General features: G+C 36.6%; 1 protein-coding gene across 1 annotated transcript in view; it reads right to left on the reverse strand.

The window, feature by feature from the left end:
- Positions 1-16,197, reverse strand: part of skap1 (src kinase associated phosphoprotein 1) — a 46,189-nt gene that overhangs the window by 17,645 nt on the left and 12,347 nt on the right. Inside the window, exons 5-9 of the mRNA XM_066665778.1 lie at positions 3,616-3,696; positions 3,369-3,452; positions 3,119-3,243; positions 2,863-2,926; positions 651-890 (exon numbers count right to left, since the gene is read on the reverse strand). Of these exons, the coding sequence (XP_066521875.1) occupies positions 651-890; positions 2,863-2,926; positions 3,119-3,243; positions 3,369-3,452; positions 3,616-3,696 (594 nt within the window). The remainder of the gene's footprint in view (positions 1-650; positions 891-2,862; positions 2,927-3,118; positions 3,244-3,368; positions 3,453-3,615; positions 3,697-16,197) is intronic.

Here is a 16,197-nt window from a genome sequence, read left to right on the forward strand (position 1 = left end):
GTCAGAAAACTAAAGCAAAATACGATTTTGAAAATAATTTGAAGTATAAATGCAAATGAGGTCCATATACGGAGACTATGATGTAAAAACACCCCCTTTTGAATTCAAAACACTTATGTGACAACCATGAAAAGATTGACCACCAATTCAGGCTACAGTGTTCAGTGTTGTTACTGAGGAAAGTTGAGTGGAAGATGTGAGTAAAATGTATTAAATGCTGCGCTGTTGATGGCTCTTGTGATACCAATAAATCATGGTAGCTTCCAAAGAATCCACACATTCAAAAGGAGAGGATAAAGTAGTTTTAAACGGAAGTTTAAGTCTTAAATTTGCATTAACAGGAACAACATTTAAAGAGAACATTTTAAGAGAAGTTGTGGAAAATGGAAATGTAAAAAAATTTGAACTTCAATTACATAATTATAAAGCTATAAGTGGACAAAAGTTACTTAAAAAACTTTTCAGGACCTTAAAATTGCTAAGTGATTTATTTCACTCACCTCATATACGATAACATTAGTAACACTACTGCGGGTCTGATAATTGGACTGAATAATATATGTTAATTTAGCACATTTTTCTGAAGGGTTGAGTATTAATATTTTCATGTAGTGTGTGTGTGTCTGTGTTTGTGTTTGTTTTTTCTGTACCTGGCAACACTTCATATATATCATCTTGCTCCTCTTCATCTTCCTCTGTAGCTGCTGCTGCTTGGACCTTCTTCTTCTGCCGAACATCGAGTGCTGGTGCTGCTGCCGGACTTGGACCTGTAGAAACTGGGCTAGGACGTGGTGTAGGAGTGCCTGGTCTTTCAATGTCATCATATGTGCACTCTTCCTCCTCTTCTTCTTCCTCATCATCATCAAAGGGGATGAAGTTGGAGCTCAAGTCTACATTTGAAGGATCCAAATAGAAGTCACTAAGCATTCATTGTAATATACCAAGAAAACAGCATGGAATTTTAACTACAGGCTTTAAAGTAAAGAGTGTGTTCAAACTTTATATAAGATTGCACAAAGTTTACTAATCCCAACAGTGCTGCTGTTCTGATTCACATGTACCAAAGCAACACCCACTACCATGTGACTAGTATACTCATATCATTGCTGTGCTGAGAATCTTTCATCATTCAAATAAGTCCCTTATTACTGCAAGGTGAAGTGGAGTGGGCTGATAATTGTGAAGCAACATTTAGTCAGTAACTGTAAACCTACACACAAAGCCCACCAATGAGAAAAAAAAGTTTGACTATGTATTGTGCCAAAGTTGGAAACCAACATTATGTTTTTTTTTCAGTCAAATGGTTATTAAATAAAAGTAAATCAACTAAATATTTTTTAAAAAACATGAGTTTTTAGTGTCTCCACCCTTAATTGCAGCTTGCTTTCCTTTGAGGGACAGTGCTTTTCAAAGATATCTGCAGGGACATTTTTTACACCTCAAATGTTCAGTCTTTGAAGTTGGTTGTCTTTTCTGCTTCTCATTATCCTAGTAATAAAAAACTCGTTCTGTGATGATGAGGTCTGGAATCAGTGGTGGTCTGCACATTGTTCTGAGAACATTTTGTTTAAGTGGCAAAGTTTTGTTTGTCAGTAACTCATTCTTGAAACCTACACATACAAATTGATTGCATTGAACTGTTATCTCACAGTGGAAAGATGGACAGTAACACCTGTGGACTTCTTTTAGTTCAGAAGCAAGTTTGGATCTAGATTTTTCTCCTGAATTTTTTTAAGTATTGTTTATCTGATGGTGACAGTTTGGATGGATTATCAGGAACGTGCTTGGTTGTTATGAGACCCAATTTTCTTTATATTTTAAAGTGATACATATGTGTAAACTATTTTTAAATCTATAAATGATAGGTTTAAATGGACACGGTAAGGGGGGATGGGAAGTGTGTAAACAATCTCAGGAGTGTTCATTACTTCCCGCAAATCAGAGGCTCACAGTGAGCCCATTTTAGAGCAGCGGGCATGCTCCAGATCTGTCTCAGATGGAGCTGAGGCCTGATTGCAGGTGACTGGGCTCAGTAACACAGGCTATCGCATCCTCACTGCCTGGATGCCAAGCAGGGCCAGATCAATGCCCATGAAGAATGACCAGAGTGCAACCCAATCAATTTCCCGTAAAGAGAACTGGGCTACGCGGAAGAGGAGGCAAAGCTAAGCGCGTGGGACTCAGGAGCTGTGTGACGTGTTGCATGAGGAGGTCTACACCACGTCTGATTGGATGAGCCCAAAAAAAGGTATTTATAAGAAGCAGTGGGAAATCAAAGTCATATGTTCTACTGGTGTTTGGATGTGCTGACTTTGCATCAATATCCTGAGAGAAATATCCAAAAGAGGGAAAGGTGTCCTTGTATTAATAAGTGAAATTATTCCAAATATCACATACACACACACATATATATATATATATATATATATATATATATATATATATATATATATATATATATATATATATATATATATATATAATAATTTGCTTTGAAAATTTTGTTTTATATATCACAGTAAGTGTACAATTCTGCACAATTAATTTGAACAAATTCTGGAAAAAGTCAACCCTCAACTGGATAAGCAGTTACAGACAATGATTGAATGAATGAATGAACATTCTGGAAAAGATAAAACAAAACGTGGCATGTGAAAAAGTAACGGTCATATAGAAATAGCAGTGCATTTTATCCTTCTTTTTTTTCCCCCAATATATTAAAGCATACAGCAAACAAATGTCTGGCAGGAATAAAAAGCCATATTTCAGTTGATTTTATTCAAAAGCATATCATCAAAACATGTTTTTGACCACATGTACATGCTCATGCAATGTATATAACCTCATATAACACTAACTTACCCTTTAGGACAAAATTGATCTGGTCCACCCATTCCCTGGCCTCACGAGGGCTACTGGCAGTGAACTGCAGGGAAAAGCCATCATCTGTGAGCTTGGTGCTATGCTTAGTGAAAACAAGCATTCTTCACTGTAACGATTCAACCATGAATCTGAGCAACTACAGTCATGTGTCAAATAGCAATATGGTGTGTGTGTGCGTATGTCTGTGTGCGTGTTTGCATGTGTGTGTTTGCATGTGTATGTTTGCTCACTAGACCTGGTATGAACGTCTTCCCGGAGCACTAATCTCAAAGCAGCAGTTTTTCTTGGAGTCTTTGCGAACGTTGGTCACAAGTTCTGCACTATAGCCGTTGATATAAAAGGCACCCTTTTGCTGCTTATCTGGAATTAGAGTTAAGATCTCACAGCCACAGTGACAAATCTCAGAGTCACTGTTCACATGAAAAACAGTACACACCAACAGACGTAAACCATTTCCTGTTTTCAGGTTGAATAAATAAACAAACCTTTTTCACTCCCGAAGTAGAAGAATATGGTGTTGTTCAGGACACACCACCTCTTCTGCCACTCCATGCTGAAGAAACTATGATCTTGAAGAAGAAGGAGAAGAAGAAGAGAAATAAGAAGAAAAAGATGAAGAGGGAAAAACGAGAAGGCAAAATAAAATCATACAGTTTCAGTACGATACTGCTGGATCTCCCCGTACTAATCTTTCTCCAGTTCTACAGTTTATTCCTTTTCTAAAACCCTTACCACGTCTTTTCTTCTCCAGGTAACCTTGCTTCAGAATGTTGCTCAGTTCTTGAGCTGCTACCATGGGAATCTCTCCAAAATCTGATGGAATGAACATGAGACCAAAATTACAGAAGTGCCATAATGTGTGTTCATGGAATAGGCAAGAAAAACTCACAAAAGCATCACAATTGAAAGGTCAAAGCTTATTGCAAGAGCTAAATAATAGTCAGTGTACTAACTAAGCTTAAAGAACACTTTCAATAACCCTACTACAATATGTATAACTAGTTTTGTTAGTTTTAGATATGACTGCAAATAAATATAATGATTAATGGTATATTTTACCTTGACAATTAATGAAAAATTAATTTGTTTTTGTGTATTGCCCTCATAGTTCACTGACAAGGCTTGTACGGTATAAAACTGGACTTTTTTTGCTGGTAGCTTTTCAGTCTCTTTTTTGAGCCTTGCACTGTTCATTTTTGGTGATGTGATAAAGAATTTACATTATTTATATTGTGTTGGGGCGGCACGGTGGTGTAGCAGGTAGTGTTGCTGTCACAAAGCTCCAGGGACCTGGAGATTGTGGGTTCAAGTCCCGCTCTGGGTGACTGTCTGTGAGGAGTTTGGTGTGTTCTCCCTGTGTCCGCGTGGGTTTCCTCCGGGTGCTCCGGTTTCCTCCCACGGTCCAATGTTGAATTGGTGACTCAAAAGTGTCCATAGGTGTGAGTGTGTGTTGCCTTGTGAAGGACAGGCACCCCCTTCAGGGTGTATTCCCCCCCCCCCCCCCCTTGCGCCCAGTGATTCCGGGGAGGCTCCGGACCCACCGCGACCCTGAACTGATTAACCGGTTATAGTCAATGAATGAATGAATGAATGTTCAGTGTTGTCTTCAAAACAACAGGCAGAATCGCATTATTATAGCACATATACAGTATTTGATTTAAGGGGTGAGTACATGAACACACAATGGGGGATATATTAAGACAATAAACCAAAAAAAAGGATGAACAGAATTAAAAGTAAGATTACATTGATTAGAAGTTCTGAATGTCTTGATTTTTAATTGCCCAGCCCTGTGTGTAACTGGGTAGCAAGCTTAACTTAAGCAGCAGGATTAGAAAAGAACCTTCAGGAAGGCATTTTTTTAAACATGAAATTTTTTAAGTCAACAAGAATGTTAAAGTAGCTTTTCGTGTGCTTTTAACTACTACACTTGTTCTTTTAACATGAATGCTGTGTCAGGTTTTAAAATACAATAATCTGCAGGTTATAGGCTAGCTGCAGTAGGCTGTAAAGCTGAGGTCAGGCCGTATAAACACTTCCCTTGTCAGGAATTAGACAATTTAAAGCAGCCTTGGGAAAATCACAGATCAATACACATACTGTGGTGGAGACTAGGCCAGCAATGCAGCGGAATGGGACCGTAACTATATGTTTGGCAGACACAATATTTTTTTGCCAGGTTTTTAAAATGTCTTAATAAGATTACATAAACCAAACAGCAGCCAGTAAAACAATAAATTAATATTCAATAAATTAGGCCAAACACGATACAATATGCTCATAGAACAGATCACAAAAACACACTTCAGGATCACAACATCACAAAGAAAATCAGTAGTGGACAAAGAACATTGCATCTAGGAAGTCATGTTTGGTACATCCAAATAAACATGACATATTTCCATACTCATAAATGTACAGAGAAAACCTATTATTGTACTATGTCTAAGCGGGAAAAAGAAAATCCCTAATATACTAAGCATACATTGAAGGATAGTAGTATTTAAACGAGTAGTAGGACTAGATAAGAGCCTTCAGGATTTGTAATTCACAACAAACATCTGGAAAACAGGTGTTCCCCACCTCCAACATTAAATATGGCAAACATTCATTTCTCAATCAGTATATTTGGATTTGATTCATTTATTTGTTCAAGCTTGCTTGCCAAAGCAGACTAAAACCTATCTTAGCTTTTGGACATGTTTATGGCATAAATCATGCTTTCTGTGGCAGAGGAATAAAGCACTAGAAGGAAACCAATACTGAAATTCCCCATATTCACATTTCATCAGCTCTGAGCCCCCACTGGCTGCAGAGATATGTGGGAGACAGGTGGGCCTCCAAGTGGAGCACCAGATTTAAAAGCCATTTATACATGTTGAGATGCCTTTTAGTTCACTGGTGACACTGGATACTGCTCTTTGGACTGGGGTTGCTCTATGAATTACTGCTGAGCTAAAACTCTGCAGATGGGCCGTAATCAGGCTCAAGACTTGTGGCATTATTAATGAACAACTGTATGTCAATATAGAAAGCAGAAAGGAGTTTGCATTATTTTTGTTTTGTTTTTTTGTGCTGCAAAACATATTTTGTAAACCAAATTATTCTTGGTGCAGGTGTCAACACAAACCTCAAGAGATTCCTCTTTAGAGGCTTTGTAGTTGTCCAGTTTGTTTTCAAGAAAATATTTATGAAACTTTTCTTAGACTCTAATCTAACCCTAAACCTAACCCCAAACCTAAACCATGATAAACCTGACCCTTACCCTAGCAATATGTTTCACCAAACAGTAGAAAAACTGTTATCAAAATAAAGTGTGATTCAGTTACTTGTGGTTAATCCACAATTACTACATTTAGAGTACATTTTTTTGTTTCAAATGGTTTTTATTTTGTTTGTGTATGAAATGACGTATGGTTTGGATAAATCAATCTGTTTTTGTTTGTTTGTTTGTTTTTTTGGTTATACATTCATCAAAATTCATTGTTGTTTCAAATCTGCCTGATTTCAGATGTCAAATAGTTATAATAATAGTGCAGTGTAGCATTTTAAAATGGAAACAGTAATGCAGTGTCCTTAAAAAAAGGCCATGTGGAACGTTGTGCAGGGAAAGGCTAAATCTCAAATCGCCCAAGTCCCTACGTAGTGCACTACAGAGTCTGCAAATTAATGGAATCTAAAAACACATAGTACACTATATGTACATTATATGAAGCCATTTATATTCCTTACAACACCTTTAACATTCAGAACAGCATTTGTGTGTAGAAACCACAGTTTCCTGACCTCTGCAGTGCACTTCAAAAACAAGTTGACTTCAGAGGTTTAGAACAGTGTAGTGTAGTGTTGGATACAAGTGTCAAGCTTATGATGACACTGTTTTATTTTGCTAGATTTGGTTACATCAATTTAAAGTCATGTTATGTGTTAATAATGCTTTTGTCCTCTTGAGTTTTATATGTTAAAGCAGTTCTAGCTTATCCTAGCTTAGTTTGTTGAGATTTCAGGCAAGTATTTCAAGTTAATGCCTTAATTTGTAGATAATAACATAATTTGTAGATTTTTTTAGAAGACATTCAAATCAATATTTTGTGACAATTTAAAATCTTGTGAAAATATATGATTGTATTATATATTATATTATTTTTCTAAAAATATAGTGTATAATATATATTTATTTATTTATTTATTTATTTTTTTTTTTTTTTTTTTTTTTGAGCAGATATGATTTAAATATTAATCTTTAAATAAACTATATTTTGGTTCTCTTTTTGCATAGATAGCCTCATTTTAAGCCGTGCTGTGAACTTCATAACATCATCATGATTGTTTCCTATGAACTGAAGATTACAAAGCCACAGCCACTGTCTCCATGAATAATGTTTAAACCTCATTTAAGGCCTTAAACTGAAGACTGACGTAGCAACAGGAGGCCTTGCCCTTGTTAGACACAAACACACAGTGTTATGAAAAATGTCTTGACCTGCTGTGTTCTACAGACATATGAGAAGGAAGTTTCATGACCCTCACACACTCACAGACACCCTCACACCCTTGCACTGATCACACACACATCCTCCTGCTTTACACACACAGCAACACCGTCATGTCGTCATCAATACGACTGCGCTACATGCTGTTTGTCAGGTGCAGCTTGATATATCAACACCAAAAGAGCCCTGAGTCCACCAAATGATCCATCCACCACTCCATTCATTTTTCTCCTTTTCCTCCATCATTCAGACACCTTTTAATCCTCTCATCCATCACCAACCCTCCTTCTCCTCATTTATCTAAGGGGTTGAGCCCTGTTAATAGTTCAGGGGAAATAGAATAAACAGAGGAAAGGTGAGAATGGCTAAAAATGAGCTGACACAGAGGACTCTTCTCATCTTGGCATTTTCACACTGACACATGACGGAGCCCAGTGTGATGTGAGCCTCCAGTGCCACACAGAGCACTGAGCAATAGCTGAGTGAAGTGAAGAAGAGGGCTATAGGCCTCATATATTATCCTCTTCTTCTCAGTGGATCCAAGCGCAGGAGGTGACTGTGAAAGGCGACTATGTTCCATTTTTCTTCCACAGGGTAGCAGTGTAACCTAAAAATTCACCTTCAGACTAAAAGAAAAAAGAAACACTCTTCTATTCCAGATCCCACCCCTACAAGGAAGATTCTGATTGGACCAAATGTGGCATCCAACTTCAGCCATCTTGTCTTCACAAACCAGTCTGTTTGGCATGTTTGTAAGCACTGAACAAAGAACTGCCCAAGCAGACGTTTGGAAAATGGGAAATGTTTACAAACTCTTTTTAAAGAAACATGCCCTCCATATTATAACTTTTTAAACAAGCATCAGCACAAATAAGGTCAACTTTCAAAAAAAAAAAAATCCTTCTTCAAGGGACAGACACACCATGTTTTCCCCCCTGCAGAATTAAGTAATAGGCCTTCATAAAAAATGCAATATGAAATATATCCTGGTGCCTCATATTTTCATCTTCACTATAAATTGTGGTTTTAATTATTTAGAAAGGTGTAGTTTGGTAATCTTCACCGCTAGCAGCTCTCCCTCTTTTAATTTGCATCATGCTAATCATTTTCATTTAAATTGGCTATGGATGTCTATGAATATTTAAGCACTTTTCTTCACCACAGCTCTCAGCAGCATTGTACAGCAGCGGCAAAGGTCTGAGTGTTTTCCCAATTCAATTATTTGAAAATAAATCCACTTCACAATTCTTTAGAGCAATTTTAGTGGTGGTTATTGGTGGCCCATTTAACTGGCAAATAGATATTCTCTTAAGATGAGTAACATAGCTCACATATTACATTATCTGAGAATTAGATTATTATTTGTTTCATACAGACTGGGAAGATGGTCCGGAGCTAGAGATGCACTGTGATTTGTAACATATCTGGACCTGTATAGATGCCAGTTTGGAGGCAGAATTCACTGCATCTATTTGTTTGTTTGTTTGACGACTCTCACACCATGGAGGAGGAGAGGGAGAGAGATGAGAAAGAGAGCGAGACAAAGCTAATGACTTTCCCCCAGGCTCTCTCTGTTGCTGCCAGAGACAGTGTGTGATGCATGGCACAGCCGCTGCGTCGTGGCAGGTTGAGATTGGTGGAGGCGAGGCTTGGAGTGGGCCGCACAGGGCAGCGTTCATCAGTGCCACAACAGCAGCAGAGCAGCAGGCAATGGCAGAACCGTGCTACTGCTTCGAGATGCTCAACCCAGTGGCTAGACATTTCACCTAAACATACACTGTACTGTTCCAATGTGAGATAGATAGATAGATAGATAGATAGATAGATAGATAGATAGATAGATAGATAGATAGATAGATAGATAAATACTCAAATTAAAACAAATATAAATAAACACGCAATAAACTGCAACTTTATGTCTGTCAGAGCACTATGACCAATTCTGTGCCTCCTCAGGGCACCACAGTGTGATTAGCCCTTCAATAATGTCAGTGCCAATATGACACCAAGCATTAATTTATTATAAGAATTTTAAACAGCCCTGGGTGGATTGATTTTCAAAATGACATCCCCTAAAGAAAACAAAATCATATTTAACATTATTAAAGAGTGTAACCTATAAGACATAATGTAAAATGTAAATGCAAATTTGCACAAGACACATTTTATATTTAATTTGTTTTTTATTGCCTTTAGACAATGTATTATTATTTTCAATTGAAAATGTGTTTGATACTACAGGAGAAATAATAACTGAATAAAAAAAGAGGAAGAAATTGAACCAATATATTTTCTATTTAAATTATGAATAAATATGTATGTGTTACATTACATTTGCCTGATTAACATTAGAATATATAGCACTATAAAAACTGAATAGCAGCACTGATCAGTGAAGACCTATAATAGGTAAACAGCAAGTGTATAATCTTAAAGTTAAGGTTACGGTTTACAGCAAACTCGACTATGGTATTAGTGAAAAGGCAAGGGCAGCCAGTGTTCAGGGGCCTTAGTGGCCACAGACCAGTCCAAGGAACAGGCCACAGCAAATAACAATCAACAAGATTGTGTAATGACTAAATAAATTAAAGCCCCTCTGCCCATAATCAATAGCCACTGAACACTGAAAATGTGGCAAACTCAGTAAATAACAGACTATTTTATGAAGTAAAAATATTATATGAGAATTAATCATTTTGTTTAGATTTTTTGGATGATTCAAAATGCACCAAACAGAACTGAGCTGAGGTTTGAGTGGTCTCATAAACACTCCTTAGTTCTGGTGCAGTTAGAATAAATATAGTCAAATACTAGACAAATATAATGATGGTGCAAATAGAAAATGATTAATCAAATATGCTCTTCTTAACTCACATTGCATCATATACCTTAAAATATTTTGTTTAATTTCCTGTTCTATTTTACTTTACATTACATGAGAAGGAATGAGCATTATAAATTTCCAATATAATTTGATTTAAAAGAAGGCTTTATTCTTTATTATTTGGTCCAGACCTCAAGAATTTTTGAAAACTCACAAAAAGACAAACCCATGTTAAAGCTGTGTAAAAACTGACATAAATATACATACAAGGTTTCAATAAGTGATATATTTATATACAGCTACAAGTATCATATAAAAATGGAACTACCAGCTAAAAACCCAACCATCCCATCTTTTAGCTGATGCCCTAAGACTTTTGCACAGTGCCTGAATTTCACATTGCCTTTCTGTTATTACTCTTTTGGAGCTCATTCTGCACATCTGCACATGGAAAAAGTCAGGTCAGCATGCAGTGGTATTGAAGCCAGATGTGATGAGTGACAAAGACAGACATATGTACATTTGTGATTCATGATAATTCTTTGGTGTAATACGTAATACTAACAGATCAAATAAAGGTTATTCGGTGGAGCTCTGAGCTGCATTCACTGAGTGGATCTGGAGCTGTAAATTTGACAGCACTCTCTCACCTAGCCTACTTATTATTATGCTTTCAGCAAGGTGTTATGAGCTCAGCCGTTGATCCTGCTATAAAAACGTGATTGATGTTATCATGACCTGAGGGGAGTTAATATACTCTGCCATTATATTCCACTTTAGTTTGGCGACAAGTCAATCAGGAGGCTGCTCTGAATCACAGAAAGGACATGGAAGCAGTACATGCTTTTATGTGTTTGGGACATAGATTAAATGGTAAATATGACATAATAATCCTGTACAAACTTATTATCACTTACTGAACGAAAACAGACAGGCCTCAGTAAACTAAAGAAATGGTACTGAGATGCTATAAAAATGATAACAGTCAATAAAAAATGGAACAAACTGGGGGGAGAAAGTTACAGAGGTATCAAATTCTCTACAGGTTTGGAGCTATAGATTTTCAGTGAAACATTTGAGGGTCTGTTATTATCACAGTTGCGCAGGTTGTAATACTGTCGGATTATTGGAAACCTCAGCAGGAGGCTTACTCAATAAGTACAGCCAAGAGACCAGGAGAAATACCTGATTGAAGAGCGAGCTAGCCTGAGGGGCTTCTTGGGTGGTCCAGTCTATGCTAGCCATAGTACAGACATTTTCTTAGTGCTGCTCAACAACCTGAAAAACCTATATGTTAAAGAAATAGTAAAAGGCCAGTGATTGTTTGGCTTTACATGATTAAAACTCACTAGTCAATGTTAAAAATAGACTTTACTTCTAACACTATATTTAAAACAATAATAACAGAGACGTCAATTCATAGGCAAAAAACCATCGGCTGCATGAAAAGTGGAAGACACTCTAAAAATTAGGTTTGTTCTTTAAGTTTAAAGCACTAGGCTGAAGGAAATGAAATTAACAAGCGATATTAAAAAATTATAAATTTAATCTGGATATAAAAGATACCAAGCTTGCAGAGCTATATATATATATATATATATATATATCTGGAATGTGATAGCAGACATTTTATAAAACTACATAATAAAATAGTCTACCACCAGCTGATTTGTAAGTGACCCTAAGAGTCAGGCCAGAACTGAATGTTTTAACCAATCAGCAAGATCTCTTGGATTTAAGCACTACAGATAACCCTTTTTACCCAAGACGCTGCATAAAGCAATCCAGATCAATTCGGTAAAGTTACACACCTTAAGATAAGGGTTACTAAATGGCTCTGATTTACAAAATGGGTCCTTAAAAGAGCAGTATCAGGTCTATCAGGAATTAAAAGAGGCACATTTCATTGTAATAAACGAACCAAGTATGCCTCCAATCAGAGTCCTGAGGCTGTGGCACCAGTTGCTTGTAAATATTTATTAAAATATAAAAAACAGTGTTATTGTATGTCATTTCTGATACATTTTCTTGATTAACAATTTAATGCTTATTACTATACAGTTATTAGTTTTGTGACTTTTCTAAATGAAAACATAACCTCTGGGGGGAACACAGTTAAACACAGTTTAATTTGCCTTTACTATTTATTTGCTGAATTTAATGCATTGTATGTTTGTTTGTTTTATTACAACAGGTTCCATTCAAAAAAAAATATGTCACAAGTATACTCATATTCATGATGAGAAAATATTCACTTCTTTGTGAGTAAACAATCATCAGGGGTGCCCAAACTTTAGGCAGCGCTCTATTAAACCTGCACTGTTAGAGGTATGAAGTGAGTTGTCCCTATTCACTGGCCATTCTGAATGTGTGTGTGCGGTTGAGCTGTGTGTGAGGCAAGTATGGAGCCAGTGGCTGACCTCAGGTTGAACCCTGACGATGAGGTGAAACAGAAGGCGTTGGGGTCCCTGGGGGCCGGAGCTGAGGCTGGGGAGGAATGCTGATCAGGGAGAGAGTGAGTGGAATTGCCGCACTCTCCAGCGCTGCACTTGATTAGGAAAAAGGACTCACTCAGGGCATCCTTAACCTTCCCCACACACACACATACACATACACACACAAACACACCCCACCCAACCACCCACGCCAATACTCAAACTGCATACAGCAAAGAGCAAATTGACACATTTTTCCTCATTAAAGGCCAGATACTGGCCCCTGTGCTGTGCCTCCACATCAGCAGTGTTAGCGCAGAGAGAGAAATAAAGCAATCCGGAGGACACAGAGAGAGAGAGATGCCTGCACAAAGACCACAATAGGAGGTAATCTTCTTTCCATTTTCCACATCAACAAGGCTTGATGTGTTTTGATTGCCAAAAATCTGTTATTCACCAAATGTGCACAAAGGCATGATGTGCATATGATGCTCTTCTGGAAAAAAAAAGGAAAGGTGCTGTGTTGAGCCTTTGACACTCAATGGTCCAGAAACACTTGCCCTGAATCTTGTATACAACAGCACAGAGCAGACTGGAGAAAAGAGCCCAGTGTGAAGAGACTACAAGAGCACTTTACAGTTCACTGTCATGCTTTATGAGAGCCACTCAAAAGATAAACAGCAAAGAACTGTCTGTGTGTGTGTGTGTGTGTGTGTGTGTGTGTGTGTATGAGAGCAAGAGAGAGAGAGAGAGAGAGAGAGAAAGAAAGAAAGAGAAAGGGAGAGAGAGACAGAAGGAAAGAGAGAGAGAGAAAGCGAGAGAGAGAGAAAGGGAGAAAGAGAGAGAACAAGAGAGCAACAGGCTTAGCTACAAGCAACACAGAGACATACAAGACCTGAAGAGAGATATAATATATATATATAATATGAATTTGCTTGTGATTACAGATAAACCACTGTTTATTATAATTCAATATTATTTATTATAAATGTAAAAATAAATGTCTACAATATTTTCAAATGTGTAACTGTACTTTTTTTTTAAAAAAGTTTAGGTTTAATGTGTGTCTTTATCCACATGAAATGAGCAAAATACATTTATATATTTATATTGGTTTTTTTATTACATTTAAAAAATGTATATATCTGTCAAGTTTAAATTCATCTTTAGGTTTTAATATTTACTACTGTATATTACTGTAAGGCATGGCTTGTTCATGACATAAATGCTATACATTTAAAAACTGGAAAATTAGCATTAATTATTATTAGTAAAATATAATCACGTGTACATTTTTAATAATTTTGCTGTACAAATATCGTTAAAACGTGGTTTAGTAATAGCTACATACACAAATAAAAATGACCTGATCTTAATGCAATTAAACATATATAAGTAGATAAAGTGAAAGGTGTTTATATTGTTCTGAATCAGACTGCTGCTGTGTTACGTGGCTCAGTTTATTTTCAAGCAAAGAACCTTTAGAGAGCAGATGAAACTCCTGCAGTAAGAAAGCCCGTCTGAAACAGTGACCGCGATCAGGACTCCGCTCGGTTCGGGACCGTTCTTCTGCTAATGAGGAACAAACCACTGGAAATAGCGGAAAATAGAGAGAAACTCTAAAGTGCGCGATGAAACCCAGAGAAAAAGAGAAGAGAACCACGATCGTGTTCATCATTTACAGCGCATTACAGAGGAGGAAGAAGGCCTTACAACAGCGGTGATGACGACCTTAAACTCATAAGGTTAAAAACGAATTAACTCAATATGCCCAGCTTATAGTAATAATAATAATAATAATAATAATAATAATAATAATAATACAATTTAACGTTATTTAATTTAACAAAATTATATTTTAAAAGGACGTTTTATCTAAATAGATGGTTTAAATGAACCTGAGACTCAAAGGGCAAAAGGTACAGATTCGTACTATATCAAATTATTAATATAACAACATCACAGTTGTATAGAGATAATAATATTATTAGAGAAAATAAACTGTCAATAATATCAATATAACGTTTAAAGTAATACCGCTTCAGAAAATATACATATTTAATAGTTATCGCTAGCCGTCTCAGTCTGTTTATCTCAACCTTAAAAAATAAAAGTCCGTCCCGCACAGATAAACGTTACACTGTCCGTTAGTGTTAGTGTTACTAACCCCAGTCATAAACAGCGGGATTAATTATTCAGTAAACTAATTTTCTAATTGTTTGTAGAGGCGGTTGTTTGGTTTTTTCACGTGAAAATAAATCGATATAATTTTTCCACTAAGGAACTTTGAAACCAGACTGCCTTCAAAAAAAGCAGGAAAATAAAAAGTGCAAAATAAGAACTTTTATTCTGCCGGGTATTTTAAAGCACCTCAGGAGTATTAAAAAATCTTTTAGGCTTTAAATATTTTCTAATACACTTTTCACTCTTGTTTTTTCGGTGGTATACAGTAGAGCAGGCAATCATTCATACCTTAAAATGTGCTTGTTTAGATTTATTTTAGGCTTGTCTATTTCTTTTATTATTATTATAACATATAAGACTTTCAGGAATTCTTGTCATTATTTTCTCACAGCTATCAAATGTTACGAGACTGGTTGAATGTTGAAGAAATACAGCCCAATTAAAGAGCACGAATGAAAAGAACCAGTGCAGACCCTTCGTTTCTCTCCACTGTGGTCCATAAATGTAAAAGTTAAATTTTTTTACATTCATATTTCTGTATATTTTATATTTCATATATTATTAAATAAAAAAATACAACTTTTACCAGACTCCCTTTTAAAGCATCCTTTAAAACCCATTTGTCTGCTGAATACCATCTGAAAATAATGCCAGTATAATGCTTGGAAAGGTTGAACTTTGGATTTTAGTAGATAAAAGGACACTACGCACACCATGTAAACCCCCTAAAAAAGTCACATTTAGTATTGCGCTTGAAGAATTATTTCCAAATTATTCCATGTAAATTGCCTAGGTAAACTTTCTTAGTGGGTGACTATATATCTGTTACAGCATACAGCTTGTAAATAGCCTGTAATTAATTTGAAGGTCATTTCAGGGGGTTGAGTAGATTCTGTATACATTTCAGTGAGTGCTAATCTTAATCTCATTCACAAGCACTGCAGTTAAAATTCTGTGCCTTATCTGCAGCTTGAGCGCAGATCTGAAATGTTGTGCTGAGTTTTTCCAGTCACACTGTTGTGTGGAAATGAAGGAGGACAGGGGAAGTCCCAGTGCACTGTTTGTATTGGCTCTGCTCGCCCATGGACAGCAGCCAGCAGCTATCCCAGCATGAGGGATCACTCCTCCGTAAAGCCTCATCACTTTTTCACCTTGGCCTCTCTCTGTTGCCCTGGCCCTCCCAGTCATATTGCTAATCACACACTGCAGTGCTTACCCCTGTCTCTTTGTACAGAAGGTTAGGCATTAATATTCCTCTGCCCAAGCTACTCCATCTAAATAAAACATGTTTGCATAATGTAGTAACTTGTAATGAACAAATAATTATGCAGTTGTTTTAAAGTGACTTAAATATACAACATGAACTATTTTTATTATT

This window comes from Hoplias malabaricus, chromosome 3 (genome assembly GCF_029633855.1).
Source record: "Hoplias malabaricus isolate fHopMal1 chromosome 3, fHopMal1.hap1, whole genome shotgun sequence".
NCBI classification, from domain to species: Eukaryota; Metazoa; Chordata; class Actinopteri; order Characiformes; family Erythrinidae; genus Hoplias; species Hoplias malabaricus.